The sequence below is a fragment of the Haliaeetus leucocephalus genome, unplaced genomic scaffold, assembly GCF_000737465.1.
Source record: "Haliaeetus leucocephalus isolate CR32 unplaced genomic scaffold, Haliaeetus_leucocephalus-4.0 Scaffold140, whole genome shotgun sequence".
Classification (NCBI taxonomy): domain Eukaryota; kingdom Metazoa; phylum Chordata; class Aves; order Accipitriformes; family Accipitridae; genus Haliaeetus; species Haliaeetus leucocephalus.
This window is the reverse complement of record NW_010972576.1, coordinates 9,829,948-9,848,264: the sequence shown is the minus strand read 5'-3', so window position 1 is coordinate 9,848,264 and position 18,317 is coordinate 9,829,948. Positions and strand designations below refer to the sequence as shown.

The 18,317-nt window shown below is 38.0% G+C and overlaps 1 protein-coding gene across 1 annotated transcript in view; it reads right to left on the bottom strand.

Annotated features, from left to right (window-relative positions):
- The window catches only part of SMARCAD1 (SWI/SNF-related, matrix-associated actin-dependent regulator of chromatin, subfamily a, containing DEAD/H box 1), a 47,291-nt gene that overhangs the window by 2,237 nt on the left and 26,737 nt on the right, over positions 1 to 18,317 (bottom strand). Inside the window, exons 9-20 of the mRNA XM_010586164.1 lie at positions 11,454 to 11,656; positions 10,127 to 10,217; positions 8,785 to 8,884; positions 7,238 to 7,297; positions 6,957 to 7,032; positions 6,344 to 6,479; positions 5,209 to 5,346; positions 4,802 to 4,897; positions 3,824 to 3,941; positions 3,440 to 3,561; positions 2,090 to 2,278; positions 1,080 to 1,198 (exon numbers count right to left, since the gene is read on the bottom strand). Coding sequence (XP_010584466.1) covers positions 1,080 to 1,198; positions 2,090 to 2,278; positions 3,440 to 3,561; positions 3,824 to 3,941; positions 4,802 to 4,897; positions 5,209 to 5,346; positions 6,344 to 6,479; positions 6,957 to 7,032; positions 7,238 to 7,297; positions 8,785 to 8,884; positions 10,127 to 10,217; positions 11,454 to 11,656 — 1,448 coding nt within the window. The remainder of the gene's footprint in view (positions 1 to 1,079; positions 1,199 to 2,089; positions 2,279 to 3,439; positions 3,562 to 3,823; positions 3,942 to 4,801; positions 4,898 to 5,208; positions 5,347 to 6,343; positions 6,480 to 6,956; positions 7,033 to 7,237; positions 7,298 to 8,784; positions 8,885 to 10,126; positions 10,218 to 11,453; positions 11,657 to 18,317) is intronic.

Genomic DNA, 18,317 nt, shown 5'->3' with positions numbered 1-18,317 from the left:
ACAAGAATGACAATTTTTTTGAAACAAAGGAAAGAGCGCCTAAAAAAATTTAAAAAAAATCATGAAACAGGAAACAGCAGAAAACCAGCACAGCTCAAATACAAGAAAAGCATTGCAACATTTTCAGCTGTAAAGGACAAAGTAAATGGTCTGTCCTAGAGAAACAAAGGGGCCTCTCTGCCTAGTGTAACAGAGGTATACTTCCAAGGAGTATCTACAGCTGAGCTTTTGTTATGGCATGCTGACACACAAGCAAATCAAACACACCATGAACTGCTGAAGACAAAAGTTTTCCATTTCGATAGCTACGACTGTAACCCAACCATCTAAAACTCACCTTTCAGCCTCATCCTTACTAACGTGATCTGAAATCCAACATGAAATCCCTTCAGTGCCCAGTAATCACAGAATTCTACACATTTGTCATGGTTTAACCCCAGCTGGCAAATAAGCACCACACAGTCATTTGCTCATTCCCTCCTCCCACAGTAGGATGGGGAAGACAATCGGGGGAAAAAGAAAAAAAAAAGGCAGCAAAACTTGTGCATTGAGATAAAGACAGTTTAATAGGACAGAAAAGGAAGGGATAATAGTAATAATAATAATAAACAAAACAAGTGATGCACAATACAATGGCTCACCACCTGCTGACCGGTGCCCAGCCAATCCTTGAGCCGTGGTGGCCCCATGCCAACTCCCCCAAGTTTATATACTGAGTATGACATCATATGGTATAGAATACCCCTTTGGCTCATTTGGGTCAGCTGTCCTGGCTGTGTCCCCTCCCAACTTCTTGTGAACTCCCAGCCTCTGCTGGCAGAGCAGTACGAGAAGCTGAGAAGTCCTTTACTTAGTATAAACACTGCTTAGCAACAACTAAAATATCAGTGTGTTATCAACATTATTCTCATCCTAAATCTAAAACACAGCACTATACCAACTACTAGGAAGAAAACTAACTTTATTCCAGCCAAAACCACGACAATATTGGAAAACAAAGGTAAGGGTTTTAAGTCACCTCCCCGCCTCCATGCACACATCCACTTTTTCTCTCTCATCTTCAGCAAAAAGACACATACCGATCAGAAATCTGTGTTTTTCCATCCAACCTAATATATCTATGTTGCCAATGTTTTAGGAAAACTTCCAAGATATCCAGCATCATAGTAAACTGGCTAAACAATACAACTCTGTCACCCTGGAAATGACAAAGCAAAACAAAAGTTTTAAAAGACTTCAATTACAGATAATGAACTACACAAATACTTTATTGGTGCAAACACGTGATTTTACTTCAACTGAATTGCTATTTTCCAAACTAAAAGACTAAGCTGAAATTCATCAAGTCAGGACTGACTTTCAGTGAAGATATCTTATCCAGTATTTCTGCTGCATTAACCCACCTTTTGTCAGTGCAATAATTTTTTAGTTACTTTGTACTTAGGTGGTCCAAGCAATCGAGAAATCATGTCAAATGCATAATTGACAGACTTACTCCCTCTATAAAAAGCAATAAAATATTTTCATCAGAAACTTAAATTTAAGCTATATTCCATATAACACAGAGCAATAGCACTCTTTTGTCTGAAATAATCGAACAGATGCACAGTGCACACTTGTGCAAACTCAGGATACTCTGAAGTACATGCTTATTTGTAAAATAAGCCACTTTAAATCTATGACTCAAAGCAGTGACTGCTTCTTACCTTTACACTGGCTTAAGACATACATGATTGTTCTAATGTAATACAGTCTTATTCAATTGCCAAAAGAAGGCCAAAATTCATGTGCTGTGCTAGCCCTCTGTACATTGAGAAAGTAGTGTTAACTCGGGATTAATATTCTGAAACTTGGAAAAATGGGAAAGCTTATTTCAGCTGTCTCTAAAGTGACACGCATAGGCAGGACTGCACGTTAAAAGCTGTAAGCATTGCTTTGCAATACTGCACATGCACTAAATCGCCTTGTAATACTCCACAGAAAAGCAACTGGGTTGCATATACAGCTAGCAGACGTTAATTTAACCAGTTATTTAGAGCCACCCTTTAGATGGACAGAAAAAGATGTTTCAGCTATCTCTAGTACCAACCTTCTCTTTAAGGTCAGAGAGAATGCGTTCCAGTGCTCTAAACTTTCCAGAATCCAAGATCTGATCCATGTCTAACTTGAAGTCACTGACGTGAGAATATTGCTTACAAAGCAAATGCAGCTCGAAATCTGTCATTACTGTCATATCTTCAAAGATAAGGTCAGGGTTAGCATCACAATGTGTGGGTTCCTGTTAGCAAAAATGAAGGGAAATAATGCAATACACGATCTCGCCAGACAGACAAGAAAAAACAAAAACACCACGCAATAACATTCAAAATTTCTGAAAGAACAAAGTAGCACAACTAGACATGGACAAATGCCAGAGTGTGGCTCATGCAAGCAACAAAAGATGAACTCTGCAACCCCAGGTTTATAGTAGAGGATCATTACTTTGCAATTTAGCTTTTACAAGAACTTGCACTACCAAAAACTAAGAAGTATATGCTCAACCTCCACAGCAATTACCTACTTCCCATCAAGCCCTATGACCTTTTACCCCTGTATCAGACCTCTTCCCCTGAAGACACATTCCCTAAAAGGGAGGTCCAATCCTTGGATAGATGGTAGAAGACATGGGAAGCCCAGCCCAAGATGTAGGGTGGGTAGAGGGATGTCATGCCTGGAAGAAAGAGGAAAAGAAAAGCCACATCTGGAGAGAACGATGGTATGAGTAGGAATAAAAAGGGACAAAAATCCTTCATAAACCAATGGGTCACTTCTTCCCTTCCCCCCAACCTTGATTGGCTTTATTTTAAAACAAAGCTAAAGCTATTCAAAGCCAGCTGCAACTTTCTTAGAGCACCTGCTGCATGTTCAGGTTTTTTTTTTTTGTATACTTTAGAAAGAACCAACAATTTTCCCCAAACTCCACAGGCATTAACCCCAGCCAAATTAAAAATTAAATAAATAAAAATCCTCAACAGTTCAATACTTATGCCTTCCCTATTTTAGTTCTGTACAGCCTAGATTTCTTGCTAGTCAGAAAATACTAGTAAACTCAAGTGTCCACCCAAGATATTTTTCGTAAGTACTTTGGTTTTAAATTTTGGGGTGGAGGGAAGAGGTGTTAAGGGGGAGCTAATGAAAAGGAGATGACTGCAGTCCCACAACTGTTCTCTCCATTCTAATATCTCATACAAAAATCAGTGTTAAACACATACAGAGCTTGACTAGAGCACTGGATAGATGCAGAGAAATAAAAAGCAGCAACAATGAATTAAGTTTTGCAAAGACACACTTTTGACCAGAGGACTGACAATTAAAAAAAAAATTAAAAAAAGAAAATCTATTTAAGTTGCATTAAAAGCTCTGAGAAATTAAAGATTGCTTCTGAATCTCATCACCTTACCTTGAGCATAAGCATGGACATTGTCCTGAGCTTGTCAGTCGTGTAATACTGACGATGCAAGAGAGGGTGATTAGCCATTTTTCTAAGTTGCATCATTACATTTCCCATATCAGAGTTTTTCTCTGTAAACAAAGAAATAAGGTATATTGAGAAGTAGTACATAGATGCCTATCTGACACATCTTCATCTCTCAGGAGAACTTTATTTGCAGTGACTGAATTTGACATTTCACCTATTACCTGAACTTAGGAAAAATTCATAGAAGGGATATAGTGAGTTTCTGAGTATTAGACATTTCTACAAAGCAAGGGCTTTGTAGTCACATTTGACGTATGTTTGGGCATGAAAAAAAATCCAGCAAAAAGAAATGAGCCCCTCGCGTACCATTACTGTTAATAGTTTTCTTTAGCTTGTTTAAGAGATCACAGTATAGTTGTTCCTGTTTCTCAGACATGGCACATAATTCAATCAGATCTTTTTTGGGAGGTAGTTGTTTAAGGACCTGCCAAAATAAAAAACATACCAGGTAAAAACTGTTCTGTAGTGAACAGTCAGTAATTCTGTACTATGTTACAAGCCTGCTTTTAAGCTACTCTATTCATTCTCCCCTCCCCAACTCCTTTCATTGGCTACAACTTTGCTGAGTCAGCAGTTTGACTTATTCAGAACTTGATTTGGCTTATACATCACCCCCCCATCAAGTAACATGGTCTGCACACTTCAAAACTGCACAAAATAATAATAAATGCAATACCTAGAACCCACTCCCCTGCTAATCAGAGATACCCTCTTCAAGCCACTGACTACTGAAGTATGCAAGTACACAGAAACACTTTTCAGATCACTATTAAGTTTTTCCTTTCTTTTATATATCCAATTCTAAATAGAGGAATTTAAATAGGTTTTGGATTTTAGAATAAAAAATAAACATTTTGATGATAGCAAAATAACACACATTTCTAGTCATACATATACACAAATATATACATGCACATTCACTGCCTTAATCCTTTCAGTTAAAATAAAACGCCATTACTACAAAGTCACAAATATTTTTGTGGTTAATGTAGAGGATTTCTCACTTCTCATTGCTTAGCAGCAAACTGAATCATCTTTCAGTGAGCTTTCCTAACTAAAACTTCCATCTGTAAATAGTCAGCAAATAATAAGCACCAAATCCCAAAGCTGCAGGTCATTTTTTTACTTGCAAACACCGGAAAAATAGCTCAAGTTTCTTGCTCCTCCTAGATAAACCACTAAAACTAGCACTGACAAAATTTGACCTTAAATTCTACTTTTTGTCTCAAAGATTATCAGGCTTTTCGATAATATGAAACTATTATTTTAAAGATAAAGCATTACCTCATCTTTTACTCTTCTCAAGATGAATGGTTTTATTATCTGCTTTGCATGTGCAATCCTCTCCTTTTCATATATGCTTTGTTCTTCAGCACTCTTCTAAGGAAAATATTGCAAGAATTAAATTACAGTGTGAAGTTTTCAGGTGTAACAACACTACCTTAACTATTCTAACTTGATGAAAAACCCAGCCAGAACAGACAGATTCAAGAGGACCATTAGTATTCTGAGATATCCTGTTATGCCACATTCTTACTTTAAAAGGTTTATTTCATTGTTTCATTTTCTAGATTTTGATAGTCACATTACCTGTTTCTGTAAGACACTAATAAAACAGAAGTTATGCAGCAATGGCAGTGTTGTAGCAAAAAAAAAAAGTTATTTTCAACAAGAGAATATATCATACTTACTGTTTTTGAAGAGAACATCCTTCGGATTTCACTTGTGCTACTGCTGAACATATGTGGCATGACAAAATTCAGGAGGGACATCAATTCCAACAGATTATTTTGAACTGGAGTCCCCGTTAGCAGTAAGCGATTCTTTGCCTGTTTGTCCAAAGTGGAAAACAGCAGTGAGAAACATTAGTCAAAAAGGTTAAAAATGGATATTGGCAGAAACAACACATCTATGGAGAACTGAGAAAATGAGCTTGGTTTAAATCATAACTATTTAAACTTAATATATATTTAGATCTCATGAAATAATTTCCTGGTTAAGTCAACAAAACAGTTTACAGATCTGCGGCGAACTGAGCATGTGTCAATTTAAGACTATTCAGGAAACCTAATCCAGATGTAAGAAAAGCCTTCATGGCTCTATTAGGGTCTTTCTTGTTTGGTTGGTTTGGTTTGTTTGTTTTAAGTTAATGTGCTAATTGTTGCTCCTATATCATATCTTTTCTAATGTCATACAGTACTTACACACAACTTTTGAATTGCAAGTACAAGCCATAGTTTAATTGGTTAAAGATCAGCTTCTTAAAAAGGCTTTTCATGAAAATATGATCTTGAAAAAGTCGTCATAAGTGCCAAGTACAAATACTACAGTGCTAAATCACAATAATCAGAGAAAGAGCTGTACTCAAATTCTCTAGTTTTCAAAATGCTGCTGACTCAAGCTGCAAGCTACAAGAAAAAATAATTTTAAAGCTAGCTTTTCTTGTGCTGTCTTATCAGAGTAGGTCCTTAAATACTACAATGTTTCAGTGCAAGTCATCAGAATAGCATTTTTACAATCTTTACTATTGTGGGATAAAACTGGAAATTTGCTTAACACTGAAACTGAACCACTACTGTCATTGTAATGATGCTATAGGAAATTTATTACATTTCTTTGGGAGCTTGTATCCCTGAACGAGTTCACAATGCAGGATCCACTCCTAAGACCACATCAACACTTATAACTACTCACATACTGTAGTTTCTGGACCACTATGTGTATATGAACTTTACAGTTAATACTCCATTTTTTGCCAGCCCATAACTACAAAACAGAAAAAAGAGGAGTTGTCCCCTCTAACCCAACAATAACTAAGCCTCTTACATTAATTGTCATAAGGTGCTGGTAGCGTACAGAGCTCATGTTCTTAAGCATATGACCTTCATCAAAAATTGCATAGTTAAGCTTCAACCTGCGAAACAGTCCTCGATCATCTGAGCTGCTAATTGCACAGTTGTATCTGTCACAGAAAGATATCATAAAAGACACATTAAATGCAAATTTAACATAAACATACTGTTATCACATTCAAATTAAATTCTCTAAAATTGTTAAGAGTTATGGAGAGAATACATGAGGGCCAGTAAGTAAAACTGCCTAGAAGTAACCAACCATAACACAGTTTACTACTGGCAAATAATTACAGTTGACTTGATGAGCCAGTGCTCTCAGTAACACTTTCCAAAATACTGCGCAAACCTATTACAAAGTAATATGTATCTATTAGCATGTATTATGTAATTAATAGATAATATCTAAAGCATCTATAACATAGTATCTGTTACACATTAATAAAACTTTAGTTAACCATTACTTGAAAACAAAAGTAAGTTCCCTTCCCATCTCACCAAACTTCAAACATAGTTTGTTTTGTTTTACCACAAGAGGTCAGTAGCAGCTAACTAAATCTCACTTGTTACGCAATTACTGTACTTACGTAGTTACAATCACATTGAAATCGACAACTTTATTATTAATGTCCACCCTGAGATGTTTCCTGTCTTCTTGGGATCCTACAAAAGGACAAAACATAAAATGAGTACGATTACATATATTTATATGCATACAAAAATTAAGACAGTACACAAATACATTCAATAAATATGTGTATTTAAACCACTGTCTTAAAACAATGCTTCCATAAGCAATTCATCTTTACTTAGGCTAACCATGCAAGCAACTGTATTATTAGATTAATTCGTAAATTAGATTCCTCACCATAGTAAAAAAGGACGTTCAGTTCAGGACACCACAGATGAACTTCCCTTATCCAGTTATCTGTAAGACATCATTAAAATAAAACCCAAGTCATTTATCCTTTGTTATGTCTTATGTGACTTCAAGACACACCTCAACATTAAACCAAACATCTGATTTGAAAGCAAATCCCTTTAAATTCCCCTGAAGGTCAAGAATAATATTTAGGAAAATTAAACAACCCATGGCCACACTGTAACTCACTCTTGCTTAACCAGCTTGCACTTTAAACTCCTACAGAAACAGTCTGTAACCACCACGAAAAAATAATACCATGCTTAACTTTTCAGACCAGTTTCTTCCCTAGATGGCTAAATCCTCAGAAAGCACATCACTTCATTTTTCAGTACTTGCATCCAGAAGTGTTTCATTCAGGAGAGACAGTGCCTCTGGGAGTAGGCAAGAAAGTCTGACAACTCCACCCAGCTCCAGGTGTACAGCCAGCAGAGCAGCCACCAGCAAGGTTACCATGCCCAAGGGGAAACTGCTTGACAGTCAACAAATGCTGACCCCAAACCACAGCAGAAGGGGGGTCTCTGGTAAATTCCACGTGACTCAGGCAGGACCCAGATCAGAGCTGAGGAGACACCTCCAGAAAAGTGACAGGAAAGCTGCAGATAGACCGCGCTTCCCAGGCATTCCTGTGCTGGATGGCTTGGGCCAACCTGCCACTGCAATTCATGAGCCTCTACGATTCACCTCACAAAAGCACCTTTATTTACACCTCAGGTTTTAAGGAACACGCATTTTTAAGAGTTATTTTAAAAAAAAATGGCTTCTAGTGGATTTTAAAAGCACACTGAAAACAGCAATTTATGTTGAACAACCAGAAGCTTTTCTGATGCGTTAAGAGAAATTTTTGAAGCCCAAATAAGTATTTTATATTAAAAGCAATGTTTTCTTTCTAAATTAAACTTGTTACTTTCTCCTTTCTATAATCAGTCAACAAAACCAAAGTTAACTCCACAGAGAACTAGTTTCTGCTCAAACTCATTGGCTTTGCTGACATATTTTATTCCACCATATTCTTCCTGCTTTTGACTGAGGTCATTAAACAACTAAAATACCCAACTAAAAGTCAACCTCATGATTTTAGGATTTTGATCTGCTTTGACAGATTCTATGCAGCAAAGAGGAAAAAAGACATTGAATGTCTCAAATGCCATGATACCTAATCCTAAGCATAGCCTGAAGACTAGGAATTTCAGCCAATATTCAGTAAGTAAAAAGACTACTTTGCTAAACAAGTTCAAATTGTAACAAGCAGCTTTATTTTTTGTGAAGCATACAGAACATATAAAAAAAAATTCCACGTTAGGTCTAAATAATTCAGAACAAGCCTGCCTTCAGTATGGTTTGCATTCCAATTCAAATTACTTAAGGAGTTGAATATCACCATAAGAAAATTAAGTTTTCTTTCACAAAATTATCTTTGTTTCACAGTCCGTCCATGATTTGTTTGTTTGTTTGTTTTGAACAAACAAATAATTTTGAAGCTTGTAACTTACCTAATGTTGAAGCTGGCACAACTATCAAATGGGGACCCCTATTGCCCTCTTGGTAGAGATAAGCTAGAAATGCAATAGCTTGAATTGTTTTTCCTAAGCCCTAAGAGAAAACAAAACCATTTAAACAAAATTTACAATCTGTAGAACATAATAGTGTTTTTTACTCATAAGACAATTACAGCATAGTCAATGTTAACTAAAGACTACAAATCTGCATAGAAAAATTGTTCTCTTTAACCACATTGTTTTACAGAAGACAATTCCTTCTTAAGTACAGTCACAGTCAAACTTAATTATCTTTTCAGCTCAACATTTGAGCATCAGGAATTCATCTGTTCCATTTATGAAGCTTTTCATTTTAGTTCAAGTTCATCCCTCAAATCTTCTTCAAAAATTTGCTTTCCTGAAACAGTGCTGCAGACAAATTATTACTTGGAAGCTAATTGTTTCTGTCCATTTGAGCCAGTTGTACAAAGAATATTCCAGCTATTTCTGAAGTGGAATTTAATATGGAAATCAGATTTCTTTAAGATAAGCCTATGTATACACCAATACTCACTTTCTTGTCTTCTGCATCATGGATTTAAAAATTTATCTTACCTACCACAAAATATTCACACAAGGTAGTTCTTAAAAATACAAAACATATGGAAGTTGAGAAACACTGCCTGAGTCTTAGCGAAGCAAACCCATCCATTCATTCATGGTTCCTCACAAGATGAACAGCAGCCAGGATTAAAAGCAACTGACAACAAATTTAGCATTTGGCAGCTGCATCACTGTTTGTTCTGTTGTACAATTACTGGTGGTGTCAGCACCAAACAAAACCTCAAACCCCTAAGCTCTTATTTCAAAACTTACGGGGAGTGTAATGACAAGAGATGGCTGAAACACTGGAGAAGCAGAAAAGGTTTTACGCACTTAGTTTTTTTCTGTATTGTTAACTACCTGTTTTGAAACTAATGGAGAAAAGTAGAAGATAGGGGCTCACTGCAGCTAAATGCTGGACAAGCAGAACAAGTTATATTTATGTGCAAGGAGCTATTAAAATGAATGGTTTGAGGATAACCTGTTATGGGAGAAACTGCTTCCTTTGCATCAGAAGATACGACATGACTTGTAATTATCAGTGTCCATGAATCTTAGGCTACCTTTGACTTTCAAATTAAAAGTAAGAGCTCAGCAGCTTCTAAACATTTGGAGAAACTGTTTGCAATTTAAGTTATACAAGCTAAAACAAATTACTTATCTTCTGCTTGGCATTTCTAGGAAATGAAAGAATATAACAAAGTCATTTTTGCAAAACTTTTAACGATTCTTAGATGATCAGTTTCACACTTACCATTTCATCAGCCAATATGCCATTCAATCCATGTTTATGCAGCAGTGCTAACCAATTCAAACCAATCTTCTGATATGGCTTGAGTTCCAAACTGTTAAGAAATCAAGCTTAACGTGTAACCATCTTTTATTTGTTTCTCCACGAAACATAACTTTACACTTACGTTAATCACAGAATGGTAAGTTTAACATTGCCTATATTTTAATGTACTTCAGATCTCCTCGTGTAGTGAAAAACACAAACTTTATTTAATCAGTCACCTGAATACCAAAGAGCATTTCTGAACTTTGTAAGTAGTTTATCTGAATTTTCATACATCTTAAATCATCAAAATGAACATTACAATAAATAACTTTCTTCTCAAATAAGTGGTCTACAACCAGTTAAAAGCAGCTCAACAACTGCTCATTTTTAAAATATGCAAAAAATTAAGTGCCCTTTAGTGGTGTCGGCACCAAACAAAAAAACTAAACACACACAAGCCACAAAACACACTCAACAGCAAGTCACCCAGTTCAGCATTTTTTGCCAAAGAAGAAACATCACCGGTAGGCTCCCTCCAAACAGTTCCCTCTTCTTCTCAGGTTTTATTTTGACATAGCTGAAAAATCCTTTTGCTATTTACCACTAACAGCCTCCAAGTCTAATCCAGGTTGCTACTCTGGCCATTCCCACTTCACCCACCCTTCTGCTTCCTAACCCTTAAGATAATGCCCCCTACCATACCCATTTCCATTCCTCCTAAGCTCTCTCTTTATTCCCAATATCCGTTTGGAGATCCTTGCCAATTTACCTCTCTGACATTAGTCCTTCCCCCCAACAGATCCCCGGTGCCCCTCCCACTGGATACAGAGTTCTAGATCATTTTGTACATCTGAACTTCCTAACCAAGGCCTTCAGTCCAGCTGATAAACTTTACAAGTTTGCTCAGGTTCATTTCAATTTGGCCTCTTTGAAATAAAAGGTCCCCCCATTACAGAAACAGTTTTGTTTGGCCTTTTGTTGGAAACAAGTTGACAACTCATGATCCCATCACTCAAGGTTGGCTTCTACATTCATCAAAAACTGCAAGAAGTAAAACAAGGTATTGAGCACTGTTATATCTTTTTGGTTTTATGTTCTTCTCCTCCTCACCAACTTTCCTGATACACTTAAAAACATTTATTGTATTCCCTCAAGTATTGCACATTGCTACCAAGCTCACTGAGAGCTGGTAAGTGTCAAACATTTGCAACTCTACTTTCAGAGATTGCAGTTTTGAAAATCCCAGTATTCAAGTATACCTTATTATCTGAAACCCTTGTACGTATAAAAAATGGAAAGATACCTCTGATTCAGAATGGAGGGTTGCTCTATGTTCCATCCACATCCTCCATCTTCAGTAATCCTGGTTACTTGTTTTGTCAGTTTATTTGAAATGTCTTCACATTTATTCATGAGCTTTAGAACCACGTCCCTCTCCTTCAGCAGTATCTTGCAGTTCCACACTATGTCTTCTGACAAACCAGTAGTCTTAGTCATTTTTGTAAACTGCAAAACAATAATAATAAAAAAACCCAACTATGAACAGTGGTAATAGCAGCAAAGGTGCTATGGTGAAAATCCACAGCTGCCGCAGGCAGCAAGTATTTCAAGTAGCAGACAGCAACAGCATCCCAATCTCCTCTCAAAACTTCAAATATTCCTTACACGCTTGGCCCAGTGCAAAACTTTGTGAATCCACATGGAAGGTCAGCCTTACAGCTCCTCACACTGTAAAACATACCTTAAAATAAAAGAAACAATTTCTCTGAAGAGTTTCTAATGTAAAATACAGGAGCTTTAAACTCTTAAAATCCTCAAGGAGAGGCAATGTACAGCACAAAGAAAGCTTTGAAGGCCAGGCTCACTAACAGAGCAAAACCACAAAAGGAAGGAAAAAAAAAAAAGTACCAATTATCACTAGATTTCCTTTTAAGCAATCCCTATTAGATACTAAAGGTGTAACATGTAAGCACAATGTAGGCATCAAAACAAACCAACCTATGAAGAAGGCTATTAAGGTTTTGTTATGAATCTGTCCGGAGCTCAGCACTACTCAGTTCCAGTTCTAACTGTACCACAAATGGCACATTCAAACCAGATTTAGGCAGACAGAAAAAAAAAAAAAAAAGATTTAATGGCTAAGAAGTTTCCCAAAACCATGTCAGGTTTTTTGTGATCACCAAGTACTGACAGGCCCAAAAGATCAACAAGAATTGGTTCATTCTTTTCAGTTCTTCACATTTCAGTGTTGGAGGAGAATTTCTTCACTAAGCTAAGATTTACCTAAAGTCTTTTTTCTTGCAATGAACCTGACCTCCTGTGAAATCTACAAAACACAAACTTAGACAAATCTACCAGGTCATTAGCACTTGCTGACACATTTTCATGGGCAGTACCATCATCCTGACAAGGTTTTAGCACCATTTAGTTTCTCCATTTTTTTGCATACAATCATAGAATGGTTTGGGTTGGAAGGGACCTTAAAGATCATCTAGTTCCAACCCCTGCCGCCATAGGCAGGGACACCTTCCACTAGGCCAGGTTGCTCAAAGCCCCATCCAACCTGGCCTGGAACACTTCCAGGGATGGGGCATCCACAACTTCTCTGGGCAACCTGTTCCAGTGCCTCACCACCCTCATAGTGAAGACCTTCTTCCTTATATCTAATCTAAATCTACCTCTTTCAGTTTAAAGCCATTAACCCCTTGTCCTATCACTACATGCCCTTGTAAAAAGCCCCTCCCCAGCTTTCCTGAAGGTCCCCTTTAGGTACTGGAAGGCTGCTATAAGGTCTTCCTGGAGCCTTCACTTCTCCAGGCTATGCATGTTCTTCTCCAGCATGTGTGTGTTTCATGTCAGTATTGCCCTCATTTTACAGAGGGACAAACAAGATAAACCACACAAATGCATTTTCTAAACATCATAGCAAACAAGCTGGCAGAGGACAAGTCAAGCTACCAGAATCTCAATGTAAATACAAACTAACACAAGGCCTCTCCACCACTCCTGAGCACACCAGTGTTTGAGTCAAAAGCTTGCAGCTGAGACATGTGGACAGCCCACATTCAGTATCACTGTGGCTCCCTATCCCACAATAGCATATTCCCTCCTATTTTGGCTGAGAAGAGATCTTTAAGTGCTGTAACTGCTCTGCCACCATGTCCTCATCTTCCCAGAACATGTGTTCCCACCTTGACCAAGGCTAACTTCCTCTGCTGCTTTGTACTCTGAGTCTACTACTTAGAGCAGAGGTTGCTTCACTCATGCTTGCTAGAAGATGCATCTAATCTAGCATCAATTTTTATTTTTATTTTTTTTTAAATGGCTCCATGTCACAATCCTTCCTACATCAATCATGAACACATGCTTTCTCCAAGAGCTCTTGATCTCTTTTTTGTAATGAGAGTTGCTACTCACCAGTCTCATTCTCACAACCTTGTGCCAGCCACAGACTTACCATGTGACACGTCTTTAATTAAAATTTAAATTTTCCTAATTTTTTCCTTTTAAACTATAAAGCATTATTAATTTTGACACAGAAGCCTTACTTCCACCACTTGCTTCCTCAAGACCACACCAGTTACTTTACATTTCCTTTCTCTAAACTTTGTATCTTTACTACAATATGGATATTCTCCATTTCAGAGCCAAGAAGCCTCAAATTGCATCAAAACAGGCCCTTCAGGCCCACCAGCTTCTCCTGGATTCCATGTAGGGCCATCTACAAAAAGTGTAAAACCTTCTAATAAAATTACTTCTGCAGTAACTGGGGTCATATTTATAATTATAGTATTTTCATGCATATTTATGCATAAATATATTTCACAGTAAAGAACAGACATCTTCCTTTTCTTATTAATGCATTTAAAGAATTGAAGAATACAAGATCCTTTGGATTTGCCATTCTTTTGTTAAAACAGAAGTAATTCCCACAGATTTTTCTGAATTTTAAATCAGGGATCTGTTAAAATTTAACACAAGACTTTACAGGCATGTATTCTAGAATTCCTTCCTTAAAAAAAGGAGGGGTTGTATGATCCGGCTATTACATGTTAAGTAACTGATTAATATTGCCACACTGCAGAATAAAAGCAAGCTTTGTTAAGCTGAAATGTACAAGCAGGCTATGCTTCGACTCCAACAGAAATAAAAAAATAATGGAGTGATGCCCTCTACTGACAGACTGCCGTTACAGTTTTGGGGGTGTTTGGTTTGTTTGTGGTTTTGTTCCATTTTAAACAAATCCCAGAAAGTTTACCAACACTCATAGCTTAAACCAGGCTAAGGCACACTTGTCAACACTTGCAAAAAAGTTTGCTAAATAGACACCTCTTAAGAAATAAAGAGAGACATAAAGAACATGATTTTTAACAGGCAATTAAAAAATTTCAACATTTGTTTTGATGCATAAAGCTTGGTTGGCTTGAATATAAATCCTGTAATCTATAAATAAAGGTATGGAGAATGAAGCCATCTGTTATTAAGAGAAATTGTATTGTTTCATGTCAACACATTAACATTCATCTCCAAGTTACAACAAGAAAAAACTTTAGCCACTGGTTTACATGTGAAACACATGATGTTATGCTGTCGTGCAAAACACAAACCAGATCCTCAGGTGGCCTTTGGTTTACTAGAAGCTCTGACATGCTCCCAGGCTAATTTTTTTTTTTTTTTTTCATATGAGGTCAAAAACATGAGACCTTCACTGACAACTGAACCTCTGAGCTTCCACAGCATGCTTTGAAGAAAGGTCCACTAGAGTCCTGGGCTGCAGCACTGCCCATGCTGTATAACTGCCACACCAGCATGCTCTGCTCGGGCTTACTTTACACCACTTGAAGGTGATTTAGGATTTCACTTTACTGCCTAAGGGTGAAAGGCAGCCTCAATCTCCATCAACAAACTCCAGTTCCACCTTAAGCAGCTCCCATTTCTACCCTGATGCATTTGCGTGGGTCCACGGTGCTTCTGGATTTTCTTCCAGTTTGGTTTTTGTAGCAGCTTGTACATGTGCAGCCAACCAAAATGAGAGATGATAAAAAAGCCAAAGCTACCCTCCCCTGAGTTTGTATCTCCTAGCTCATATGCTACTGCAGTATACAAAATATGATGCACAAGTAAGTCCATCTTTGACTGATCAGTTCTCCCATTCCCCTAAAAGTGATAAGATAAAAATATGCTATGTCAAAATTCCTATGCAATATTTTGCGTCAGTTTAACTTGCATGTACTCCTTCAGAATTTGTAATTTTTAAAAACAATAGACATTGTTTAATTCACATAAAGTCTTTAAATGTAAAAAGAGAGGGTTTATTTTGTGGTAGAATAATACCACGAATGAGAGACATGAGAGGATACAGCAAAACTCAGATACCTATGTTTCTATGCTAAAAGGAAATTCAAGCAGTTAACAGGAATACACCTTAAAAATAAGAAACTAAATAGTATTAAACTCCCTCCAGTTCGTACCCCTGCATCTAGCAGGGGCAGTGTGAAATTGCATTGGGCACATACAACAGGCCAAGGAACAGGACACCTCCCCAGACCCCAAAAGTTCACCTGGGCTCCTTCTGGAGCCAGTCTTGGCTCTGCCCTTGTTCCTTGGCACACACAGAACAGGCAAGTATCGGCGTTACATGACCGTGTTTACAGCCTGTCTGCTGAGGAAACTGTGCTGAGAGCTGCCGTTTCCAACACTGGCCAATTCCAACAGTCTGGAAAAAAAGCGCTGTTAAAACTTAATTAAGCGCCAACGAGTTTTTTAGAGGAGTGAGGGTGAGGAGGAAGGGTGATGGGTGCCCAGAAGTGCTTCCACCAAGGAAAGAAATCATGCTGTCTGCCACCCCATAATGTGTGCCAGTGGGGTGCCACCAGGACCCCGAAGCAAACAAGAGAGGAAGGTGGGAAGCCAATGTAGGAAAGGACCCACCAGGAGGGGAGGTATCTCTAACAGCTGCCGGTTTACCAACACATCTGTCCTGAGGAGGTGTAGAGCATGACGCTGGTACAGAGCAGGCCTGCACCATGAGAGGAAAACATCGCTGAACACTGGCCCCTTGCACAAAAGCTACTTAACACGTGACATCAGACCAAGACACAGGGAGGTAAACTTTCCTCTTCACGCTGCCCTGCAGTCTGCTCTGAACCCTTGTCTTCGCCTTGCCCTCCACAGCCAGCCATGTTCTTGGTGCTCCTCCCTCCCTCTCCTAGCCCTCACAGCCCTGCTTTCTGCTGATCGCCCTTTAGTTTGCCCACCCCTGCATCCCTATCTGCTCCCCTTGTGTTACAATCCCCAATTCCCAGCAGGGGAGAGCTGCTCCTCATGCACTTCTGCTCCGGCATCTCCCATTTGGTCACCACACCTCCTCTTGTGTCCCAGCTCCATGCTTGGGCTTGCTTCTACAGCACGGGCACCTGGGACCACCCTTTCAAACGTTCTGCCCTCAGAAAGCAACGTGCAATTTTGAGTTGTGAATACAAGGAGTATTCAGAAAGACGCTCCCTCAGAGCGCACATCCCAATCTATTTTGTGACCTACTACTCTCCCTACGCACACAACACATTCGGGAGAGGCCACAGGTCCTTGCACAGAGAAGCATCACTTCTCTGAACAAGCAGACAGACACCTAAAGCCTCAAGGACATACCTGAGCACTCTTTATGCAAGTTAGTGTTTGAGAGGAGGCAATCCTGGCTAGTCATCTCCAGCACTGAAAACTGGCTAAAACTACCCTCCTGGAAAATGTAGCTGATCTACAGTATGGGCATTTCTAAATTGCCAAGGGAATTAATCCTCAAAAGCAAGGATTTTTTCAGGTCTTTCCATTTTTTTTTTTTTTTTTTTTGAGAAGCATGTTTGTTAAATTTTTTTCTGTTTTAAGTGTTATCAGATCAAGCTAAACATCTGTCTTAAATATCTGCTCCAAGGAATAAGTATTTTCAAGCATTCTTAATAACTTCACAAGCTTGAAGCTCATTTAAATCCACCTGAAAAAAAATTCTTAGTCCAACTTAAAAAGCTTGTCTAGAATAAAAAAAATAAATTTAATTTACATTTTCCTGGAATAAGATGTTCAATTTCCAAGTAAGTAGGCTTTAGTCCTAATCTCAGGCTGACAGCCTTAAGATCTTCCTCAATTCTAATAATGAGCAAGTGGTAACAACTTCTAGTGCTTTACATTGTGTTACAAAAGATACCATTACAGTAAAAAGACACTTTAAGCCAATTTCTTTAATGCTGAAAGTGAATCAGCTCTCTCCATTATTCTACCATGCTTATTAATTAGTAGGAAAAATATTTGGTCACTGAGCTACTGGATCTTTAGAAACAATTAAATCCACACCGCTACAAAACATCTGCTAAGATCTGCTGCAAACTACTACTCTGGGCAAGTATTCACAATACTACATAAACATGTGGTTGCTGACAGCAGCAATCTTTATGAAAGACAAATTTTGAACACAAACAGGCCCATGCAGCTTTTCTTCTGTTAAATATTTCACACAGAGAAAAGGAGAACAGCCCTGTAGCAAATATTTCTGCAAAGAATTAAGCTCAGGCAAAATCCAACAAGTTTAGAAAGCAATAGCTGTATGACAGATGTTCTATGAGAAGCCAAAGGCTTGGGGCAAAACGGATTTCTTTTGCAGCATACCTGCACCCTGTATTTTTAAAGTATGCTCCCCTCATCTCCCCCCCCTTGCAACACCAACGTACAAAGATCATTTTGTTTTCCTTAAAAATCTGTTTAGTATCTCTTACTGTTTTGTGGTAAAAATTTCACACACTAAATAATAAATGTTATTGTTTTACCCATATTGAGGAAGTTCTGTTCTGCTCTGAAAAAAAAATACAAGCAGATCTTGCATACATCAGTGGGGGAGGTTTCAGAACGCATACTGATGAAAAAACATACCAATTACTGTGTAAGAGGGCCTACGCTCAATTACTGCTTTAAAATCCAAAGCACTAATAAATTAAACCAAGAAAATCTGCCGCAATACACTTCAAATTTCTTACCAGGATGTTGCTCTTATCAGGTCTGATGTCGTGCAGTTAACTGAAACTGCATGAAACGTGAAGGCAAACAAACAAACCATGGAAAACATTTGAAAGTAACATCCCAATGACAGTAGATATTCTACTTACCAAGAGGTATCATTTTC